At 37.7% G+C, this 21,338-nt stretch overlaps 2 protein-coding genes across 2 annotated transcripts in view; both read right to left on the bottom strand.

Moving 5' to 3' along the window:
• Positions 1-69: 69 nt before the first annotated feature.
• LOC123658213 (lysine-specific demethylase 3B) lies at positions 70-10,475 on the bottom strand. The gene is made up of 7 exons (XM_045593655.1): positions 8,991-10,475; positions 8,725-8,866; positions 7,251-7,381; positions 6,996-7,084; positions 4,807-5,020; positions 1,943-2,467; positions 70-1,756 (listed from the first exon to the last, which is right to left on the bottom strand). The coding sequence occupies exons 1-7, from the start codon at positions 9,900-9,902 to the stop codon at positions 719-721; spliced, it is 3,051 nt and encodes a 1,016-aa protein (XP_045449611.1). The 5' UTR covers positions 9,903-10,475; the 3' UTR covers positions 70-718.
• The window catches only part of LOC123658247 (actin cytoskeleton-regulatory complex protein PAN1-like), a 126,113-nt gene continuing 114,676 nt past the window's right edge, over positions 9,902-21,338 (bottom strand). Inside the window, exons 9-12 of the mRNA XM_045593687.1 lie at positions 19,329-19,806; positions 11,470-11,662; positions 10,056-11,174; positions 9,902-10,003 (exon numbers count right to left, since the gene is read on the bottom strand). Of these exons, the coding sequence (XP_045449643.1) occupies positions 9,902-10,003; positions 10,056-11,174; positions 11,470-11,662; positions 19,329-19,806 (1,892 nt within the window). The remainder of the gene's footprint in view (positions 10,004-10,055; positions 11,175-11,469; positions 11,663-19,328; positions 19,807-21,338) is intronic.

Raw genomic sequence — 21,338 nt, 5'->3', positions numbered from 1 at the left:
ATTTTTAGTTTAGTCTTTTTAATAATAAAATATTTTTATGAATGAAAAAGTCAGTAAAAACAAAAATCGTAATATAAACATCTTTTTATTCCAACTTATAACCATACATAATATACACAGTACAAAAGAAACTTTTTTGCCTATTACAGCAATAAGGACAAAATGAAATTGTCACATCTTGGTTTACTATATTTTTTACGACATACCAATCAAATTGAGAAATCTAATATAGGAGAAACTTATCTACACGCTGTGTTTTTAATGTACAATGCTTCGAGCGAATACGTTTTTTTTTTTTTATTTCAATACAATAACTTAAAAGTATAGACTTCTTAATATGTACTCGATGGAATTCGAATTAAAAATTTACACATTACATACATATCACTATAACTACATTAAGCTGTTATAATAACTTGAAAAGTTTATTTGTATTTCAATTAAGGAACATAAAACATATCCACATCTCGACGATATCACCATTATCAGACTAAATTTACATTGCACACGTTCCGATCGCGACCGTCGGACTAAATCACATTTCAAGTACATATACACACAAACCGGTACACGATCCGATCCACGCTCAACAATGGCATCTTATACACAAAACGGCGCACAGCGCGTATCACACTCGCTCCCAATCTTACGTTAAATGCGGAACTTAGCGATTAATGTTACGTTCGAAGTTGAGATCAATTGCGAGGCCCACTCGACTTCACTCGGTCTCGGCGAGCGCCTCTTCCAGGCAGCAGAGGGAGTCCTTCACCGCGTGGTACACGATGTTCTTTATCTGGAGCTTGTCCTCCTTGTTCGCGTGCTGTCGAGAGAGCCGCCGGAACTGCTGGGCGAGCTCGAAGCACCGCGACACGTTCTCGGGCGAGACGAAGTCTTCGGCGACCTTGATGCAGTCGAGCAAGTTGCGCACCTGGTGCGGCGCGCCGGCCGGCACGAACACGGCGTCCCCGGCGCACTGCAGGATGGCGTAGCCCTCCACGCCGTACTCGCGGTACAGGCGCTCGCGCAGCGCCGCGTCCAGGTACCACGTCTGGTCGTGCACGGGGTCGTGCTGCGCGCGCGGCCGCGCGCCGCGCTCCAGCTCCGCGCGCACCAGGAAGTCGCGGATCTTGTCGGCGTCGCGCGCCGCGTAGATGTGCCACAGCGCGGCGGGCGGCTTGAGGCGCGCGCGGCGCCGCGACAGCACGTCCACGCCCGCGTCGTCGGCCGCGCGCGCCGCCTCGCGCGCGCGCTCGGGCGCGTCGGCCGGCGCGCTGGCGTGCACCAGCACGTTGACGGCGTCGCTCACGTCCAGGTGCAGGTTGGTGGTGCCGCCGGCGCCGCCGTACGCCGTGTACATCTTGGGGCCCAGGTCCGGCCGGACGAAGCATTCGGGGAGCCGCGCGGCGAGGTTGAGTTTTCCGTTTCGCGAGGTGTATTCGCTCAGGGGCAAAACGCGCATGAGATCGTCGAAGCGCGCCGGCATGAGCTCCGCGAAGTCCTCGCCCGGGGGCCAATCTTTCAGTTTGAGCACCATCGGAGCGCCGCGTTCGTCCCTCAGTCGCTTTGCGGCTAAATCGAAGCCGTCCCAAAACTTCCTAGCAGGTTGATTAGGTACCACTAGACCGGAAGCACAGTTGACGAGATCGACTCGCGTATCGCCGAAATCGCGAGAAAAGCTTTCTGGAGTCCACAAATCCTTGACAAGTAAGCTTGATACGTCTGAGACTAGAACTGGTTGACCACGTTTCCATTGATCCTATAAAAATTAATATCAAAACTTAGTAACATTACAAAAGTGATACACAAAATAATTGAAAATATATGTATATCAAAAGACGAATATTTAATTTGTAACAAAAAAAATCACAATCTGAAAATCAGAATGTAAGTACAATAAAATTATTGACAAATAATACTCATTGATATTATGACTAAAATTTACCTGGAACGGTTTATAATTGCCAGCGTGGACGGGATCTGTGAGGTGCAACAGTTTGCCATCACAGAGCCAAGCATGTGGGACATCTGGGTATAGCAGCTTGGACTCTGTCAGTGTCATAATTCTGATCGGCAATTCTTCGCGTCCTCTGCCACTTCTATCGTACCTCTTGACAACGTTTGACAACGCGAAAGGTTTACCATCTCCTTCTTCGCCTTTTTTCTCTTCAACGACACTAGATATCACGTCATCTAAGTTGTCACTTTTATTCTTTTTCTGTTTTTTCTTTGGTTGGGCCTCACCACCATCTGGGGCGGGTCGTATTAATAGTTCTCGAAGAGTCGAAAAGTTTCCACCTTCTTCTGAATCCGAAGAACTGGTATCAGACTTTTCTTCCTTCGTTTCTGTTTTAACAGGTATATCAGAGAGCCAGCTTACAATAGGCGAACCCGCTTTTCCATTTTCTGATTTCACCGGTGAAGAACCGTTAGAAACGTTTTCTTCTTTGACGTCTTCCTTTTTGACATTCTGTTAAAGAAATGAAATTGTTAGTTATGTGTCAAAACTTTGTAAATTATAATATGGTTGTATCGCAACTTTAAAGGAAGTCGACCGAACGTTACTTGTATCTCTGCTAATAGTACCTGGGTGACCGAGCTTAGCTCGGTATTTTTAGTAAATCGTGTTCAAATACGAATTACATATTGGTAAAATATGAATAATATTTTTCGATCTTACCGACATAATAATAAAAAGTATGAACTGGTTATTTAAATAAAAAAAAACACGAGCGCAATTAGAAAAGAAAAACGGATAAAATCGATCTGAAAACATAAGGATTTTAACCTGGGTCAATTCGATTCGGACAGTGTTCGGAAAATTGCTCGTTTAAAGGTATTAGGTAATAAAGCTGAAAAGTTCGTTTGTTTGTTTAATCGCGCTAATCTCAGAAATTACTGGTTAAATTTGAAAAATCATTTTTGTGTTAAATAGTCCATTTAACGACGAAGTCTATGGACTATTTTTTTCATCAAATTAACGCGTGTAAAACCGCGGGGTACAGCTAGTAAGAATATAAAGCAAAGCTTTTCCAAGCAGCCGTTTTCTTTGATGCATACTAATTTTTTTTATTTATACTGCAGTTGATCGTATATTATAACTAATTGACTACATCTCGTTAACGGTTAATTTGACCGAGTTAGTATCACATTTTCACATAAAATCAATGTAAAATAACTACCACATAACGTGAATAAAAGAAATATGTGTTTTGAACGTTAAGTGAAAGGATCTATTGTAAAATCTCTTCCTTTTTAACCGACTTCCAAAATAGGAGGAGGTTCTCAATTCGACTGTATTTTTTTTTTTTTTTTTTTATGTGTTACATCAGAACTTTTGACCGGGTAGACCGATTTCGACAAATTTTGTTTTAATCGAAAGGTTTTGTGTGCCAATTGGTCCCATTTAAATTTATTTGAGATCTAACAACTACTTTTCGAGTAATATCTAATAATGCGTTTTTACTTGACGCTTTTTTCGTCGACCTACGTTGTATTATACCACATAACTTTCTACTGGATGTACCGATTTTGATAATTCTTTTTTTGTTGGAAAGAGGATATCCTTAGTTTGGTACCGTGATAAGGAAACCAGGATCTGATGATGGGATTCTAGACAAATCGAGGGAAACTCTCGAAAATCCGCAATAACTTTTTACTGGGTGTACCGATTTTGATAATTTTTAATTTAATCGAAAGATGATGTTTATCATGTGGTTACATATAAATTTTATCGAGATCTGATAACTACTTTTTGAGTAATCTTTGATAACGCGTAGTTGCTTGACTATTTTTTCGTCGATCTACGTTGTATTACTTGTCGATGTAATTGAAGTCGGTTTTTTTTTCGTTTGCAAGCAAACACAATTATTCTATTCTCTCCTATATTTATTTAGTTTATTAGCTCCTGTGTTGTAATAGATTACCACGGACGACAGAGACGTTATACATCGACAGATATGTCTACTTATTTGACACAGCGTTATATTTATCCATTCGTTTTTATTTCAAACATATAAACCGTGAAGCTTAAATTATATTTTATAGAACTATAACATATAAAAATTATTTCTTTCGAGCCCCACTGAATATGTATACATTGCGGCTATCACCGATCTCTTCTCTTAGGCCGCTCTGGTGTAGTAGGTGCGTGTGTATGTCACCTAAACCTACTACGCCTTTGGTTTGCGGGTTCGATTTCCGTTCGGATATTTGAACTAATATTTCTTTCCGGTTTGGATGTCTGTCCTCGTGGCCCTCCCAACCGTGGCTCGAAGAGCACGTTAAGCCGCCGGTCCCGGTCGTTGTGATATGCACCCGAGGCGGTGGAGCAGCGGTGGAGTAGCGGTTGAGTAGCGGTGGAGTAGCGCTGGAGTAGCGCTGGAGTAGCGCTGGAGTAGCGCTGGAGTAGCGCTGGAGTAGCGGGGGAGTAGCAGGGGAGTAGCGGGGAAGTAGCGGGGGAGTAGCGGGGGAGTAGCGGGGGAGTAGCGGGGGAGTAGCGGGGGAGTAGCGGGGGAGTAGCGGGGGAGTAGCGGGGGAGTAGCGCTGGAGTAGCGGTGGAGTGGCGGGGGAGTAGCGGGGGAGTAGCGCTGGAGTAGCGGTGGAGTGGCGGGGGAGTAGCGGGGGAGTAGCCCTGGAGTAGCGGGGGAGTAGCGGGGGAGTAGCCCTGGAGTAGCGGTGGAGTGGCGGGGGAGTAGCGGGGGAGTAGCGCTGGAGTAGCGGTAGAGTGGCGGGGGAGTAGCGGGGGAGTAGCCCTGGAGTAGCGGTGGAGTGGCGGGGGAGTAGCGCGGGATGCGAGGCAGAACGCACCTGCTGCAGCGCGGCGCGCAGCAGGCGGCGCGCGGCGGCGCGGAGGGCGGCGGGCGCGTCGGGCGCGGCCCCGCAGGCGCAGGGCGGCAGCGCGAAGGCCGCCCGCACGCGGTGCGCGCGCGCCGCCGCCGCCGCCAGCGCGCCGCCCGCCGCGATCTGCGTCAGCAGCAGCCGCCGCGCCGGGTGCGCGCCGCCCATCGTGCACGTCAACCATCTGCGAACACGTTCTCGCTCACTACTAGCTCTGTACTCCACGGTTCCAACCGCGTTCATTTTAGGAAAGAAAGCGTACTAAAATATTATAACGAAACAACTTTTTCGGATTTTATAGAGGTTTATTATTATTTTTTTTTTAATACATAGACTAGCGCTTGACTGCGATCTCACCTGATGGCAAGTGAAGATGCAGCCTAAGTTGGTGCGCGCTTGCCTAGAAGATGCCTATTCACTCTTGATTTAAAGATACCCAAGTTATACTTCGTTGGAAATACGGAAGCCGGAAGGGCATTCCAAATTTTTTATTAAGTTAGATACGCGGTTATTTGATTGATGAAGGACGTCCTCCCGTGACCATAGTTGCTATAAAGTATCCGAAACGTCGGAGATTTAAAAAACTTAATAAACCGCGATAAAATTCAAAAAAGTTGTTTCATTATAACATGTGAAATTTGCGTAAACATTAGAAAACAATAAATATACTAAAATATTATATAGCCAATAACCTTGCGCGATAAATGGCCTATATGTGACACAAAAATAATTATTGAGTTTGAACTCACTAGTTCCTGAGATCAGCGTGTTCAAGCAAACGAACAAATGAATACTTTATTTTAATAATGTTATTTATAGATTACGGTTCTGTTTAGTATTGGGTTTCTGATTACTGCCGTGCTTTGGTAATACAAGGAACAAGGCAGTCAAGTATAAATATCGAAATCTGAAAAAACTAAATTTAGAATTTTTTACTGAATATGTTTATGATATCATATCAATAAACAATAGGTTAAATTAAGTAGTTTTTTTTTATGGTGTATTTTACAGTTGCAATTACAAAAGCAATATAATGGCGTCAAAATTTTACTAAAAATGAATAACGGTTACTGCTTTTTACCTAAGTGTTAGCCTAATCAATAAATACAGCTTAGCCTAATCAAATATTAGGAATATTTATTCATTTTATTATTGATAGTATTTAATTATTTTTATTTACGATTTAAATATATATTGATTTAATTAATTTATGTTGTACTTTTAACCTTTAATATTATTAGAAATACTTAGTTAAGTGTTTCTAGTAATTTGCCTAAGTAGTTAATAAAAAAATTCAAATTAGTATCCGTATTTTGGAGCGAGAATGAAAATATAAAAGAGACACACCATTTTTAGGTATGTCGAGGACCAAGAAACAACTCTGGAGAAGTCTATTGAACATTACAATTAGGCTAATATCTGTTATATACATTGATAATTGAATAATAAACGGAGAAAACGAGCGATTTAGTTTTATTTTGCTTAAGCTGTGTGGCTACAGCATTAAAGAATATAGCCACCCTCTCTCTTCCCGTGGTTCGTAAGAGGCGACTAAGGGATAACATAGTTCCGCTACTACCTTGGAACTTAAAAAGCCGACCGATGGCGGGATAACCATCCAACTGCTGGCTTTAAAATAAATACACAGGCCGAAGATGGGCAGCAGCGTCTTCGGTGCGAATAAGCTAGCCCTGTGGTCACCAACCCGCCTGCCCAGCGTGGTAATGGCAAAACACATGACTTCACGCTATTTTTGGCGTGAACTTTTGGAGGCTTATGTCCAGTAGTGGACTGTGATAGGCTGAAATTATGAAGTTTTATTTTTACATAAAAACGGCAGTGTACCTATCTCTCTCTATAGCAGGGGACTCTATAGCTTTTTAACAATCGTTTTATATTACATGTGAATCCCCCGGAAATTAGTGACCTTTTCTGCCTATGGACCGACGCACTAAATAATTACGTCGTTCGATATCTAATGTATCAGAGTCATGATATATTTTTTTTTATTATACCTCATTTTATTTAATCGCAACAAAATAATATTATTTACACTGTAAATGTACACCACAAATATCCCAAAAGCGGATAAAAGTCCAAAGAGTCCAAGTCAATGTAGTCCAAGGTTTTGCATTAATATGCATTTATTGATAACTCACCCGAATGAATCTCTTTCGCCACTCGTAGCGGTGTTAGTGGAATTGCTTGTTTCGTTAGGAGAACTTCCTGCTTCGCCTGACGTTCGTGACTGCAAACACAATTAAAATTAATGCTTTAGTATTAATCTAATTAATCTATTTAAATATCAGATATTGATACATTTACAGAAGTTTCGTTAAAAACAGCCTGTTAGATTAAAATGGAATTTAAAATATGGAACTACCATAAATTCAACCAAAATAAACAATCGTTACCTTATAACAATCAAGGCATACGACGAAGCCGCATTTGCCGCAGGTCCAGTGGAAGTTGAAGAGCGTCGTTTCACAAACGTCGCATATTTCACGCACACCCTGTACGACGCGTTTCCACGCTATCGTCTTGTCTGTAACAAGCAAATTTTTAATAAATTAATTTTTTTTAATAAACTCTCATCGACGGTCAACATAGCGTGATGCTTTTAATCTAGGTTTCCTTAACAAACTAGTTTTCCAACGCAAAAACAAACTAAATGTTAAACTTAATTTAAGTTCCGTTGAGAACACTAGCATTCGACGCATGCGCAACAGCTTACAATTGTGATTGCTCGCAAACGAAAAAAACTGTCTTCAATTACAAAAGTAGTTATCAGATCTCGATCAAATTTAAATGGGACCACTAGATAAGCATCAGCTTTCAATTAAAACAAGAATTATCAAAATTATTTATAAACAATAAATTTCCACTGCCCTCTAGTGGATAATACAGGAATACGCCATCTCTCGTTACGTCACGACACTGACGTGCACGCACCGTTACATAAATACGCGTTTAAATATTTACCACTTTCAACAGCAAGAAACGCTTATTTGAGGCCAGATTTAATTAGGCAGCCATATATAATAATAAATAGGCAAAAAATCAAAAATGGATATATAAATCATAAATGTTCGTTATGAACGTATAAACGTATCGAAATCTAGTTACAGAGTATCTGTACACCTGGCGAAGAGGTGTGGCCGGGTGCATAACGGCAACCGTGATTTTTCAGAATTTTTATATGTATTGCCGTGACGTAGACGATATTTTATTTAAAAAACAAGTGAACGAAATTTTTTAACAAAAATCAATTAACAAAAATTTAATCAAAAATACTAGCGACCACATTTTAATAGGCAACCTGGTCGATATATATTCTCCTAATCATAAATATACATAAAAATTTGGTTTTCAGCAAAACTTCGATACATGCACTAATTTGCAGTGGGATCTCATACCATATGCAGAAATATAGAAAGATACACAAACAAGGACACACACACGTTAAATGTAAAAACTTTTACACCCTAAATTTAATTCATCACCATCATCATCATCATCACAGCAGCCTTTCGCAGTCCACTACTGGACATAGGCCTCCACAAGTTCACGCCAAAAATGTGAACGTGAACTCATGTGATTTGCCCATAGTCACCACGCTGGTCAGGCGGGTGGTGACCGCAGGGCTGGCTTTGTCGCACCGAAGACGCTGCTGCCCATCTTCGGCCTGTATGTATATTTCAAGGCCAGCAGTTGGATAGTTATCCCGCCATCGGTCGGCTTTTTAAGTTCCAAGGTAGTAGTGGAACTGTGTTATCCCTTAGTCGCCTCTTACAACACCCACGATAAGAGAGGGGGTGGCTATATTCTTTGGTGCCGTAACCACACAGCATAGTGACTTAACGATAAATTTAGGATGAAATATTTTACCTTCATTTAGATGATGCGATTCTGCTTCTTTTTCTTGTTGCAACAGTTCACAGAACTGATCTCCAATTTCTTTCAACAAGAAACAACTCATCTCGATATCTAATTCTGCTGCTGACGATGATAGCCACAATTTTTTATCCTCCTGCAAAATAAAATTAGTTATTAGTTTTAGTAATAATACTAAGTACATAAACGTAGTAATGTAAAGATTTGTAAATATGATAAGTTTTTTTATTATTATTTTTAACTACAAAATCAATTCTCACCTCTTCTGCGTCTTTGTAAGGATCTGAAAAACCGGCTATAGCTAACTGCCTATTCTTGGCGTATTTCAGTCTTCGAAAAGCGTAAAATCTGCAAAAGATGTTTGGCATGTCCTTATCCCGTTGCGCTGGTGACCAGCGACATTCGCGACACTTGGCAAGCCGCGGCGCGACCTCGAAACAAGGGCCATTCTGGAGGAAAGATTCTGAAGAGGATTTTGATCGAGCCGCAGAAGGAGTCCTGCGAGGAGGATCTTCCCTGCGCCTTCCTCCCCTGCCTCCCCCTCGCGATCTTCTTCCTCGCGCACGCCCTCCTCCTCTCTTGCTGGACGTACTCCCACTCCCACTTCCACTCCCACCCGAATCAGAGTCTTTATCGTCACTCTCTTTATCACTCTCACTTCCACTTTCTGATGCCTTTTTCTTTTTCGTCGAATCGTCGCTTACTTTCTTTACTGTCCCTTTTTTCCGTTTCGCCTTAGGAGGTTTTCGCTTCGGTGGTGATGTCGATTCCCTATCAGAACTTGAACTATCTTCCTCCGCATCATCGATGCGACCGTTTACTTCCTTTGGCTTTCTCGGTTTCGACGTTTTACGTGCACCACGCTGAATAGATTTCGCAGCTACTGGAACAACTATGTTAGAACTCGAATCGTCCGGTTCTGACACTCGAGTTATTGTCATCGGCAAGGTGATACACGTTCCTCCTCCTCCCGAACAATCGCCTTCAATAACAGGCGCCGTTTCGTGTCTTTGTAACCATGCCTTTTTACCTAAATGCCGCACTGGTGCTGAACCATCTCTTGGGCTTGGAGAAGCAACTTTTGAAGGGGTATCGCTTTCGGCTACTGTTGTAACTGGTGGAGTGACTGGTGGAGCAGGTGGCGATGACGTCGTCGGTGGTGCAGATGTCATCAAAGGTGCTGATATGATCGGCGGCGTCGAAGCAACGGGGGGTACTGGTGTTCCAGGTGCAGGACTGGCAGCCGGAGTAATTTGAGGCGCAGGTGATGCACCTGCAGCCCTTTCTGGGGTTTCAATACTACCGTCCGCTGAAGGAACACGAACATCGCAGGGTGGACCTGGCGCTTGTGGAGCTGGTTCAGAACCGAGGGGCGTTCGACCAACACTTGCGGCTGCAGCAATTAGAGGTTCAGGCGCGGGGCTATCTAATCGCCTGCGCTTAACATCTGCTGCTTCAGCCGGTTCAAATGTACATCGCCTTCTTGGTGATAAACGCTCCGGATCCTCCCTCGCAACACCGAGATCTAAAGGTTGCGTCTGACAGGGAGAAGACGCGTTAGAAAGATCGCCATGCGCCCTCGGTGGAGGCCGAGGTTCAGGTGTGCGCGAGTGGGCAACGGGCGGAGGTCGCGTTCGCGTCGCAGGAGAATACGCGGACGGCGGGGGATAGGGTACAGGCGGTGGTTCCGCTTTCGTTAATTGTAAAGGTGGTTCCACGGCAACAGTGTAATGGGGAGAAGGTGCAGGACCCGGGGAGTTACTGCTTGGCTTCCCATATATGTGAGGGGGTGCCGGACTCGAGACCTTCGGTTTGGCCGGAGCGGCTTGGTAATAAGCAGCTGGCGACCTCTGTGGTTGGGGCTGGTACAGTCTTCGACTTTTATCTTGCGCTGGCAATGCAGCATGAGGCGAAGTTTGTAGAGCAGGATGCGGATGAGGTGGTGCGTGCGGCGATAAACCGGTTCGGTAAGGCCGTGAGGGGAGGTAGTGAGGGGATGGCTCACTTCTTGGCTTACTAGGATAAGGATGCTTTTGTTCCAAGTGGATTTGTTTGGCATCGTGCTTAACTATCACAGAATTTTTTTCAGGGACAAGGGGAGGAGGAGCAGGCAGATGTTGATCTTTAAGTTTTTCGTACCTATATGGTGGATAATTGTAAGGCGCGAAGTTAGGTTCGCCTTTGGGAAGGACGGGATGTTGCGGTTGTTTATCAGATTTGGCGAGAGGATGGCGAGGAGCGTGTTGCGAATGAGGCGCGTGCGGCGCATGGGGCACGTGGGACGTGTGCGTCGCATAGTCAGATTGAGACAAACGGTCCGGCGGATGGGCCGGCGGAGAGTAGTACGCGCGCTCAGCAGTCCGCATTCGATCATGTTCGTTCGCCGCCGCGGCCCGGTTTGGGGCCAAACTATTCAACAGCGACCACGACATACTACGTTCCCGCTACAAAGAAATAAGACACTATTAGCACGAATGCCATAATATGTTAAACATTCATATATTCCCTATGAGTAACGATCGCTATCAGTTGTAAACGATAACAACCGGGAACGACAGTTAACGTGCTCTCTAAGGCACGGTGGTGGCGACCGCTCGGGTGTAATTGTACGTGTGCCGTGTCAACAGCGCCTAAGCACAGACGGTCGCGGGTTCGACTCCCGTTCGGAGTGGATATTGGTGTTTATACAATTATTTATTTCCGGTCTGGTTCTTAAAAACGTTTATAATAAATATAAACCTTTTGATTCGCTAGCCTGAGAGATTCTTCGAAATGCCTTGACACTAGTTTTGAAGCAGCATTTTCTTGCTCTCTGCGCTCTTTTTCTTCGCGTTCTTGTTTTTCTCTCTCCCTCTCTCTTTCAATTCGTTCTCTTTCTTTTTCTTTCTGTTGCTTTTCCAGCATCTCTCGTTGCTCCTGATCCCTCCGTTCTCTGAGAACAATAAATAGTAATTTGTTAATTTATTTGACTAATAGAAGTAGGTCAAGGTCAAAAATCAATAGAGAATAAGAAAACAAAATTGAGAAATAATGAAATGAAATATAATTTATCCACGTTACGTTTTTATCTAAGAAGTTATCAATTCGATAACAATTTAGTATCACTTGATACGACAGACGTGATAAAATGTATATACAGATAAGTCACGTCCTAAATTTTTTACTAACTAAAAGCTAACAAAAAATAAAAGCAAACATGAGACAAAATGGATAACAGTAGCTGTGGTTACTTTAACACATATTGAATGGATTCCAAATAAATAAATTTCATATAATGCTAACAATATTTAAGCCTGAATAACAAAATATGTAAATCGTAATGTCCTAAACGAGATGTCTCTTGTTTTTAGAAAATATTTTCCTGTTTATTGTATATTAACGTTTATTACTAAAAATTTAAAGTGTAAAAATGAAATTAAAAAACAGGTTAAAAATCATGTAGCTTCGACTTCTTACGACATATTTTTCATAGAAATTACATTTTTTCTTTTTTTTTTTTTTTGCCACACGATATCCATATTTTATCAATTATCATGACTGAGGAGAATAGGCAAAATGATTGTGTGATTAATAATAATATAGATATGACAATATCAGTGCACGTTTGTTTTGAATTCGTTTTCTGTTTTGCTATTGTCCCACCAGACGTGATAAGAATAGAACGACGATGATCACTAAATAGATCACATACTAAAATATTTATATAATGTGTGGTCCATAAGCGTGGAATACGTTTTATCCGTAAATGACTGTTTTAAAACAGATCCTATTAAAAGCAAGTTTGGCAAATGAATTATGTATACTGTGCGAAATTAATTTATAGGTACGAGTATACGCCTAATAAAGCAGACAAGAGTTCTACTGCGTCCATTAAACAAACTAGTTCTAGTTTTTGTTCATATGGTTATAAGAATGTCGTTTTTTCAGTCGTTCAATACATGACGGTAACGAAAGTTCTAGTACCAATTTATCTTTCAACGAGAAAATAAAAAATTTCAATTTACTAAAAATATTTTATCATTTTTGAAGTGTTAATAACAAGCGAATATACTAAACAAATTTTAAAATTATTAAGTTAAAGTATAAATTATGTTATTTACTTAAATAGCCGCATTTAGAGGAATTATTGTAATATAAATGACTAAACAAAATATAATATAATTATGTATCGCAATGGAGATACCTATTGGTTTATGTGGGTTTTATGAATCAATATTATTGCTGTTAACGACGTTTGATGATTCATTTATTTTCGTAACTAAATTACACATAAACAAAAATTGTAATTAACGATGCTAAGCAAATTCTAACATTGACTACGCGTTGGAAAACTAATGTTGACTGTACAACATTAAAACATTTGGTATTTTCAATTGCTTTTTGAGCTGTATTTTTAATTAGCTAGCTAGCATAATATATAACATTTATACTCGTACATTAATTTACGCGATCAAAGCGATTCTTCCCATATTTGTAGATGGTAGTTATATTTTTTTTAATTATAATTGTATTGAGCCTTAAACATTTTAGTTATCAGACATTATTCATAAACACGTCGATTTCAAGAGTCAAACTTTATATAAGTTAGACATGCTAATCAAAATGCGTTAAGATTTCTAAAGTTGCAGTGAAGTACCGATGCATGTTTAAAAAAATATGGAAAAACAAAAGCACGGGCGTTATAAGCCTGTGGATATGTCACTGACATAAAAAAAATCAAAATGCGTCAAAACTTCCAATGACGTTAATTTTGTGACGGAAATTGTAGTGACTGCTTCGCTTTTTTTAAGTTATGGCGCGATTTTTACAGCCTATTATCACGTCTTCTCATCATAAAATCTTTAAGTACTTCTTTTTTATTAAGGTTAAATTTTCGCGTTCATACAAAGAGATAAAAATTTAACAAATAATATTCTGACGATAAACAACCGAGGTCAATTTTGTTTGTTGAATGTTTTTAAAAAATATTCAACGTACAAAATTGGCCTTGTTACGATTTTATTATTTGTGTTGATATTCTTCAGTATACAATTAACGTAACAAACGACTCCGTTATATATATCAGCAAAACAAATATTATATTTTTATTTATCTTATACAAAGTTATTTGTTTCAATTTTTCTTAGCCTTGAATATGAAATACGAGTAGGTTATGTTCACCGAAGACAAAAGAAGCGACTAGTCGTACTATCATTGAAACGTTGCAGTTCAGTAATATATTTCTCTATACCTAATGTCGATAGGCCCATTCGTTTACTACAACAGAACAAGCAATTTGTAACGTCTAAGCCAATTTCAGCCTTTGTGATAATCGTATACAACGTGGATATGCGTGACTGATAACAAATGATAATACCTACTCGAATTTTAATTAAACGACCTTGTTTACAAAGCTTTGTCTTTGTTTTATTAAAAGTATATTACCAAAATAAACTATATGTGACGAAACGTGCAGAACTAAGATTTTTTTAAATACTTATATTTTAAATAGAAATCAATATTAATGAAAACTTGATAACTATTAATGATAACCCCTTGCACACTTTTTAAGTTAAAATATTGTTATTTTCTCTGTTATTCGGAATACGTAATATGTTTAGTAAAAAAATGTATATACCAAAAATTTTCGTTCCTATTCGAAAAAAAATTACAATGTCTATTAAAACTGTATAAAATTCAACAATAACAATATACTTCTTATACATGGGTATATAAAACCACTTTTCATATAGATAAAATAAATTAAATAACCACGCGTAATATTTCTTAGCTATATTTTGCAACTATGTAAAGTAAAATAAATAATAATTGTCATCGGTCCTAGATAAGTCTACTAAGTTTAAATGAAATATGAACATTTGAAGTGGGTCAAAATGAAGTCCATAGGAGTCGGTTACAAGCATACAAACAGTCATATCGGTGAAGCTAATAAAAAGCGTGTAATAAACACATAACATACAATAATGTAAACAACAAAAGACAAAAGCGCAAAATTCAGATACGAGGAATTGAGAATAATTATTATATTTTTAGTTATGAACATATTATTGTGTACTTACAAATTATAAGAATTCTTAGTTTTTAAACGATTTCAAAAAAGGAGGAGGTTACTCAATTCGATCGTATATATATATATATATATATATATATATATATAATGTATGTTCGAGGGTAACTTCGTCGTTAATAAACCGATTTTGATAATTCTTTTTTTGAAAAGGAGATATTCCAAGGGTGGTGCCATGACAAGGAAAGCAGGGTCTGATGATGGAATCCCAGAGAAATCGAGGGAAACCCTCGAAAATCGTAGTGACGACTAGTGCGTTTGTTTGTGTGTGTAATATTTTTCCTCTACTTACGTTGTATTACTTGTCGATGTAATTGAAGTCGGTTTTTTTTTTCGTTTGCGAGCAAACACAATTATCTATATTTATAAAGAGACATTGTAAATATTCGATTTTCATTGTTTTCAGAAGCTTCAGCCTTTACAATTAGTAGGTACCTTTTATTTTATTTTTTACTGTTTTTAATAAATTTAAACACGTGAGTAATTATTAAAAAAATTGGAATAATTTATAAATTTATTTTATCTAGGAAATTTTATTATTTATTATAATTAGCTAAGCAGAGACATCAGAACACTATTAAATTACAGATTTCATCTTTGTGTCGTCAGACACTATTTTTTTTTTATTAAGTATAGTAATAAATATATAGGACGTCATAGAATAATAATAAAGAAAAGTAATAAAAAGAATTCTGCTAGTAAATCAAAAGATTTTAAAGCAAAAATTTATAATAATATTTAAACTAATCTTAAAACTTGTATCTTGTAACATGTAAAATATAAGTTAATACCAAGACATTAAAACTCATAAAATTTATGTGATATTTTTATATAATATAGTATGAAAAATGTGAATAAAATGAACAAATAGTTACAGTCTAAAAATTAAATATTAAGAATATTGGAACAACTTTGATTCCTAAATGACTTTCTCTTTGAATTGGAAAGTAGTAATATTTTAGAACTTTTTCCACCAATATCAAACAATAACAGCTTTTTGCTTCTCTATGGATTTATACAAATGTAATAATTAACAAATACAATACCTATTCTATTATCACAGTATACACATATATATCACAGTATACATTGCATTCTGTTTTTTATTATAAAGTGGTGGATCGATCATAACAATAAGGAGGTAACAAATAGCAAAACTAAAAATTACTAAGAACGTAACGAACGTGTACGTAGTAGTATATCTTCTTGCAACAAAACATTAATTGACTGCGTCGAGGGAAATCTAACCTCTACTCCCTTCAATAACATTTCACTATGTTATATAACATAACTAGCGACCGGCCCCTGCTATGCACGGTTGCAAAAACTATGTGTGTGTACACAGTAAACAGTTTCCTCTAGTATAATTATTATACATGTATTATACATATAAACCTTCCTCTGGAATCATCTATTCTCTGGAATATCTATTAACTAAAGAAAACCGCATCAAAATCAGTTGCGTAGTTTTAAAGATCTAAGCCTACAGACAGCGGGAAGCGACTTTGTTTTATACTATGTAATAATTGCGCATTACGTCTAACGTACCATTATTTAGCCTATTAATATTATAAGCATAAAAAGTTTAAAAATAATGTCTGAAGGCAACGCCTTTAGCATTTTATGGATAACGCGTTTATTTATTTTACTTACAGATAAAGATCAGATGAATTTAATAAATACGCAACTTTATCTCAGCATAAAATCACTATCGGCACTGACAAAATCCTCGCTGGTGTCGTTGACCTTGAACTACAAACAACTTTCCAGCCCTGACGTAATCAACCTCGAAATAATTCTATTTTATATTTACTTATGCGTTTAACATACTTTATGTGTATGGTTTATGCTGTATTTTTCCTTTATAGATAGCAGTTTATACACAAACACGGTATTTGGTATAATATATTGTAATCTTATATGTTATCGTATTTTATTTTTGTCCATATTTGAAATATGATACGAATGATAATAATCACTAAACGATAGCTTTGTTTTAAGTTATTTTAGTAGGATGAAAATATTAAAATGCAAAATTAACAACAAGGGCAATGTGCAATAAAAATATTTTGCTATCGACAAAAATCTATACTTAAATAAATAAAATTGAGTCTGTAATATTAAACTAACCGCTTTTTACTAAATGCATGTGGATGTATACACGATACATATACCAAAATAACATTTTTTATAATTTTTGTCACTCTGTCTGTTTGTTTCGGCTAATCTCTGAAATGGCTGGGCTGATTTTGACGGGACTTTCACTGGCAGATAGCTGATATAGTAAGCAGTAACTCAGGCTACTTTTATTTTAGAAATTGATTTACTCTGCGAACTGAAGATTAACTTTTTTGTTAAATTCCATGCGGACGATGTCGCGGGCTCAGCTAGTTAACCAATAAAAGTTTATTTTAATGAAACTAAACGAATAATAGCATGTAACAAATGCCTGCTCTACCTTTTCACTTTTTGTACTAATTATTTGAGTCTGTATTTCTAAGCTTTAAATCTATTCATAAAAAAAAATAAAGCCGTCAAGCACAACGCCCTTCAGAGGACATCTATTTAGGTCCGAAATCAAGACAATTTAATTACTAAAACCAGGCACCACAAACATCTGAGCTGTAACCGAACCGGTATCATTATAAATTAATATCTTTAACCTTTATACATACATATATTTAATCTTCATATTGAAATTTAATATATGGATGGATTAGTTAAAACCGAAAAGTCTCAATGTACCTACTTTTTGAGATGATATCATTCACTTTAGAAGTAAATTTGTTTTAAATGTTCGGCAGTACACTAATATCACGAAATCGTATCATCACATCTGCATATTTCGTTTTTTTTTTTTTGTGACGTTTAACAACAAATGCGCAATGATTTTAGCATGATATTGCGTATAGAGACTATGTGTCTTAAAAATATTACATACTATCGTTCTTTTGTAATATAGTTATCGTCAAATACGTAAATATGAATTACGTAAATATACCAAAAAAAGTAAATATTATAAAAACGTTTGACGATTACTGCTTAAATCTACCTGGTAGTATGTATATACAAATGCGAGTTTAGGCAGATTGCTTAGCACTTTTATTATTACAATCACATGATATACGCAATGATTTACGTAACCCACTCCTGGTAAACCGGGAACCAAATGCAAAAATCATTTGTTTTCTGTATGCAAATAAAAAATCTCCTTGTCTAAACAATTCTTCAGATTTGTAATATAATAAAATATTAATATTAATTTATCTCATGTTAAGAAATTCCGGTTTTTTAAGTATTATACTTTCTGTATTTTCCTTGCTTGTAGTAATCTTGAATCATATAAAAACAATTCTTTATAACGCAATGTGCAAGGTCTAAAGGCACAATTCGTTTAATTGTAATTTTAGATTTTGCACAGAAGAATTTCAATAATACATTTAACAAACACCGGCGGTAATTAAAAATAGCTTGTGAATGTACTCATTAAAATGAGTATTCTCACACACGTACAATTGATAGAAGATGAAATAACAAGAAGTTAACTCGTATAGAATAACCGAGTATTTTTGTCTATTGTATGTAAATTAATAAGTTATTTGAAATCGTTTCATGCGTGTAACAATGAGCAGCGGAAGTCATCCTTCCTCTGTGATACCGAGTCAGATTTAAATTGAATTTTAAATGTTTGCCACTTATTAAAATTACATTTGAAAATTTGAAAAAAATTTACGTCATCATCTTTTAAGTAATTGAGTCAAATCAGGTGATATTATTTCTTAGCATCAAAGCTAGTTATACTTCTCTAATAATTATTGGAAATACACATATTACACTGACCTAAGTATGTATGTACATATATTTTAATAATAATAAATAATCATATGTAAATACCAACATTTATAAAACGATTTTATATTAAAATTTTATACTTTTAAAATAAGTATTGACCTCGATTTATTCACAAGGTAGTTAAGTTGTAATAGTTTAATTATTCCACTACCACCTTGGAACTTATAAAGCGACCGATGGCGGGATAACCATCCAACTGCTGGCTTTGAAATACACAGGCCGAAGACGAGCAGCAGCGTCTTTGGCGCGACAAAGCCAGTTCTGCGGTCACCAACCCGCCTGCCCAGCGTGGTGACTATGGGCAACACACATGAGTTCACGCCATTTTTGGCGCAAATGTGGAGGCCTATGTCCAGTAGTGGAATGCAATGGGCTGAAATGATGATGAATGATGATAGTTTAATTGTATTTGAAATTTTATAGTTTCTTGATAAATATTTCATTTACCTGTAAATCATAAGGATTTTAAACAGGACTTTTGATTATAATAGTAATTGATTGTTATCAAAAATCTCTTTTGAGAAGCGCAAAAGATAAAATTTATAATATAATTACTGGTCGAATAATTATTTTACTTATCTTGTCCTCACAAATTATCTAACGTTACATTGGATACATCATTCCTTAACGTCATTAAATTAATAATAAATGTTGGGTAAGAAAGTTATGGCGAACTAACCGTAACAGTCTTTCATGTCTCTCTCTATCGTATGTAGCGGCCGCAATATAATCATCCGCGATGGCGTGGTGCAGCGGCGGATGTATCGGCGGCTGATAGCGCTGCTTCCACAGCAGCTCGTTCGCGTAGAGCGAGTGCGGCGGCGGCGGAGGCAGGTGCAGCAGGGGCGGGGGCGGGCCGCCGCCGTAGCCGTGCGCCATGCCGCGCCACTCCTCCACCGAGCTAGCAGACCCGCCCGAGCGCACGCCACTCACGCCGGAGTCGGACCGATCGTCCGCATCGCGAGCGCACACTATCACACAGTCGTCCTCCTCGGAGGCCACGGCGCTGCCAACACCATCCGCGCCTGCACTCACTTCACTCTTCACTTCACCACCACTTTTGGCGCACACTTCGCCCTTCACCTCCTCTTTTACGCACTTGTTTTCGTCACTGACCTCCAACACATCACCACTTGCACTTACACTTTCTGCAACACCTGCAACAATAAAAAGAAACAGGATTAGATCATTGATTACTTACTTAATTGAATTACTAATACTTATTTTACTTTAGATATCTTGTTGATTAAATATTTTAAATAATAATAATATATTTCGCAGATATCAGACGAGCATCTCGACAAATAAATTACTAACGCCAGCATGTTGATTTGAACACATTGGCCGATGGCCAATATTAGCTCATTCACACTACGCCCACTCATGTGCAAAAATGTGTCGTATACTGCCGGCTTTAATACATCAAATTAAATAACAACTATATAGTAAAATTACTGACATCTACTGCTGTAACAGATATAAAAACTGCTGGATATATTAAAGAATTGTGTTATAGACAATTAAAGGTTCCTCTGCCACTTGACTCACCTATCTGTAAAACTAAAACTATTCATCCGGAAATTAAAACTTTTACGAACGAACTTGATTCCTTGCGGTTTTTCGGTTTTATTTCGATAAGAAAAAATAATACTAAGTCAAGTGCCCAACATATCTATAAAATTGTAATAGGTTAAAGGTTTTAGGTTTTTGATGTCTTAAAATAATTCTTCTGACAGGTAGGTAGGAGTTTGTGATAATTATTAGACTCCAAACAAAATATATTTAAAAGGACCGGTAAAATGTATTTTTACATATTAAACTTTATTATAAATACTGTCATGTAAATTATGTAATAATTTTCAAGGTATCAATTAATTATAAAACCTAGTCTCGATCGCATACCAACCACTTTCACAATGACTTACTGGTTTGACGTAACAATTATTTATTCGAATTCGCGTTTCAAGCTATTCACAATGGAAGAGGACGAAGACGGAGACATGGTTGAAGGCGAAAATATGGACTTCTTATTTTACGTCACACATGAAAGATTGGAAGACCGCCATTATATGAAGCCAAGTAATATCTAACAGGCTGACGTTTGGCGAAAAACCAGAATAGGGGGGCAATGTGACAAACTATGGACATCCATCCTGACGTAGTAAAATTTCATTTAAAACTACATAGTACTAATAAAAAGGGTTCTAAACTATCATAGCACCCATCACATATATTACCATAAAGGTAAAATGTTCGTACAAATAATTATGAGTTAAACGATATTTTCCTTGCTCTGTTTATACTTTATACACAAATAAATACTCATACCTTAAATTAAATACATAACAAATTATAATTTAAAAAAAAAATCTAAAACATTTTATTTACATTCAAAGTATCATTAAAATAGTCATTTACGCAATAGCACGAATTAAAAAGAAACGTTACCGGTGGATTATATCATAACCGAATAAATTATAAAGTCGGTTGGCAATATAAAATTCGACACGAAACGTTCACAATAGGACGAGCCTGCGTGTCAATCGATTGACAATGGAATTTTAATGAGAAGCTGTTAACGACGACGAGCATTTACATAATCATAAATAATAATTTTTCACAATAAACATAACCATATAGAAAATTGTCTATACATTTGGTTTTTGATATTGATTGAGTTTTTTTTTAA

Source organism: Melitaea cinxia, chromosome 12 (assembly GCF_905220565.1).
Source record: "Melitaea cinxia chromosome 12, ilMelCinx1.1, whole genome shotgun sequence".
NCBI lineage: Eukaryota > Metazoa > Arthropoda > Insecta > Lepidoptera > Nymphalidae > Melitaea > Melitaea cinxia.
This window is presented reverse-complemented; position numbering and strand designations above follow the sequence as displayed.

Excerpts from the sequence above, each read along its gene's own strand:
- LOC123658213 (XM_045593655.1), bottom strand. The coding sequence starts at position 9,902 with ATGACATCTGCACCACCGACGACGTCATCGCCACCTGCTCCACCAGTC. Across the intron at positions 5,021-6,995 it reads GGCGAAAGAGATTCATTCGG|ATGGTTGACGTGCACGATGG; the intron begins GTGAGTTATCAA and ends ACGTGTTCGCAG. Across the intron at positions 2,468-4,806 it reads TGCGCGCCGCGCTGCAGCAG|AATGTCAAAAAGGAAGACGT; the intron begins GTGCGTTCTGCC and ends TTTCTTTAACAG.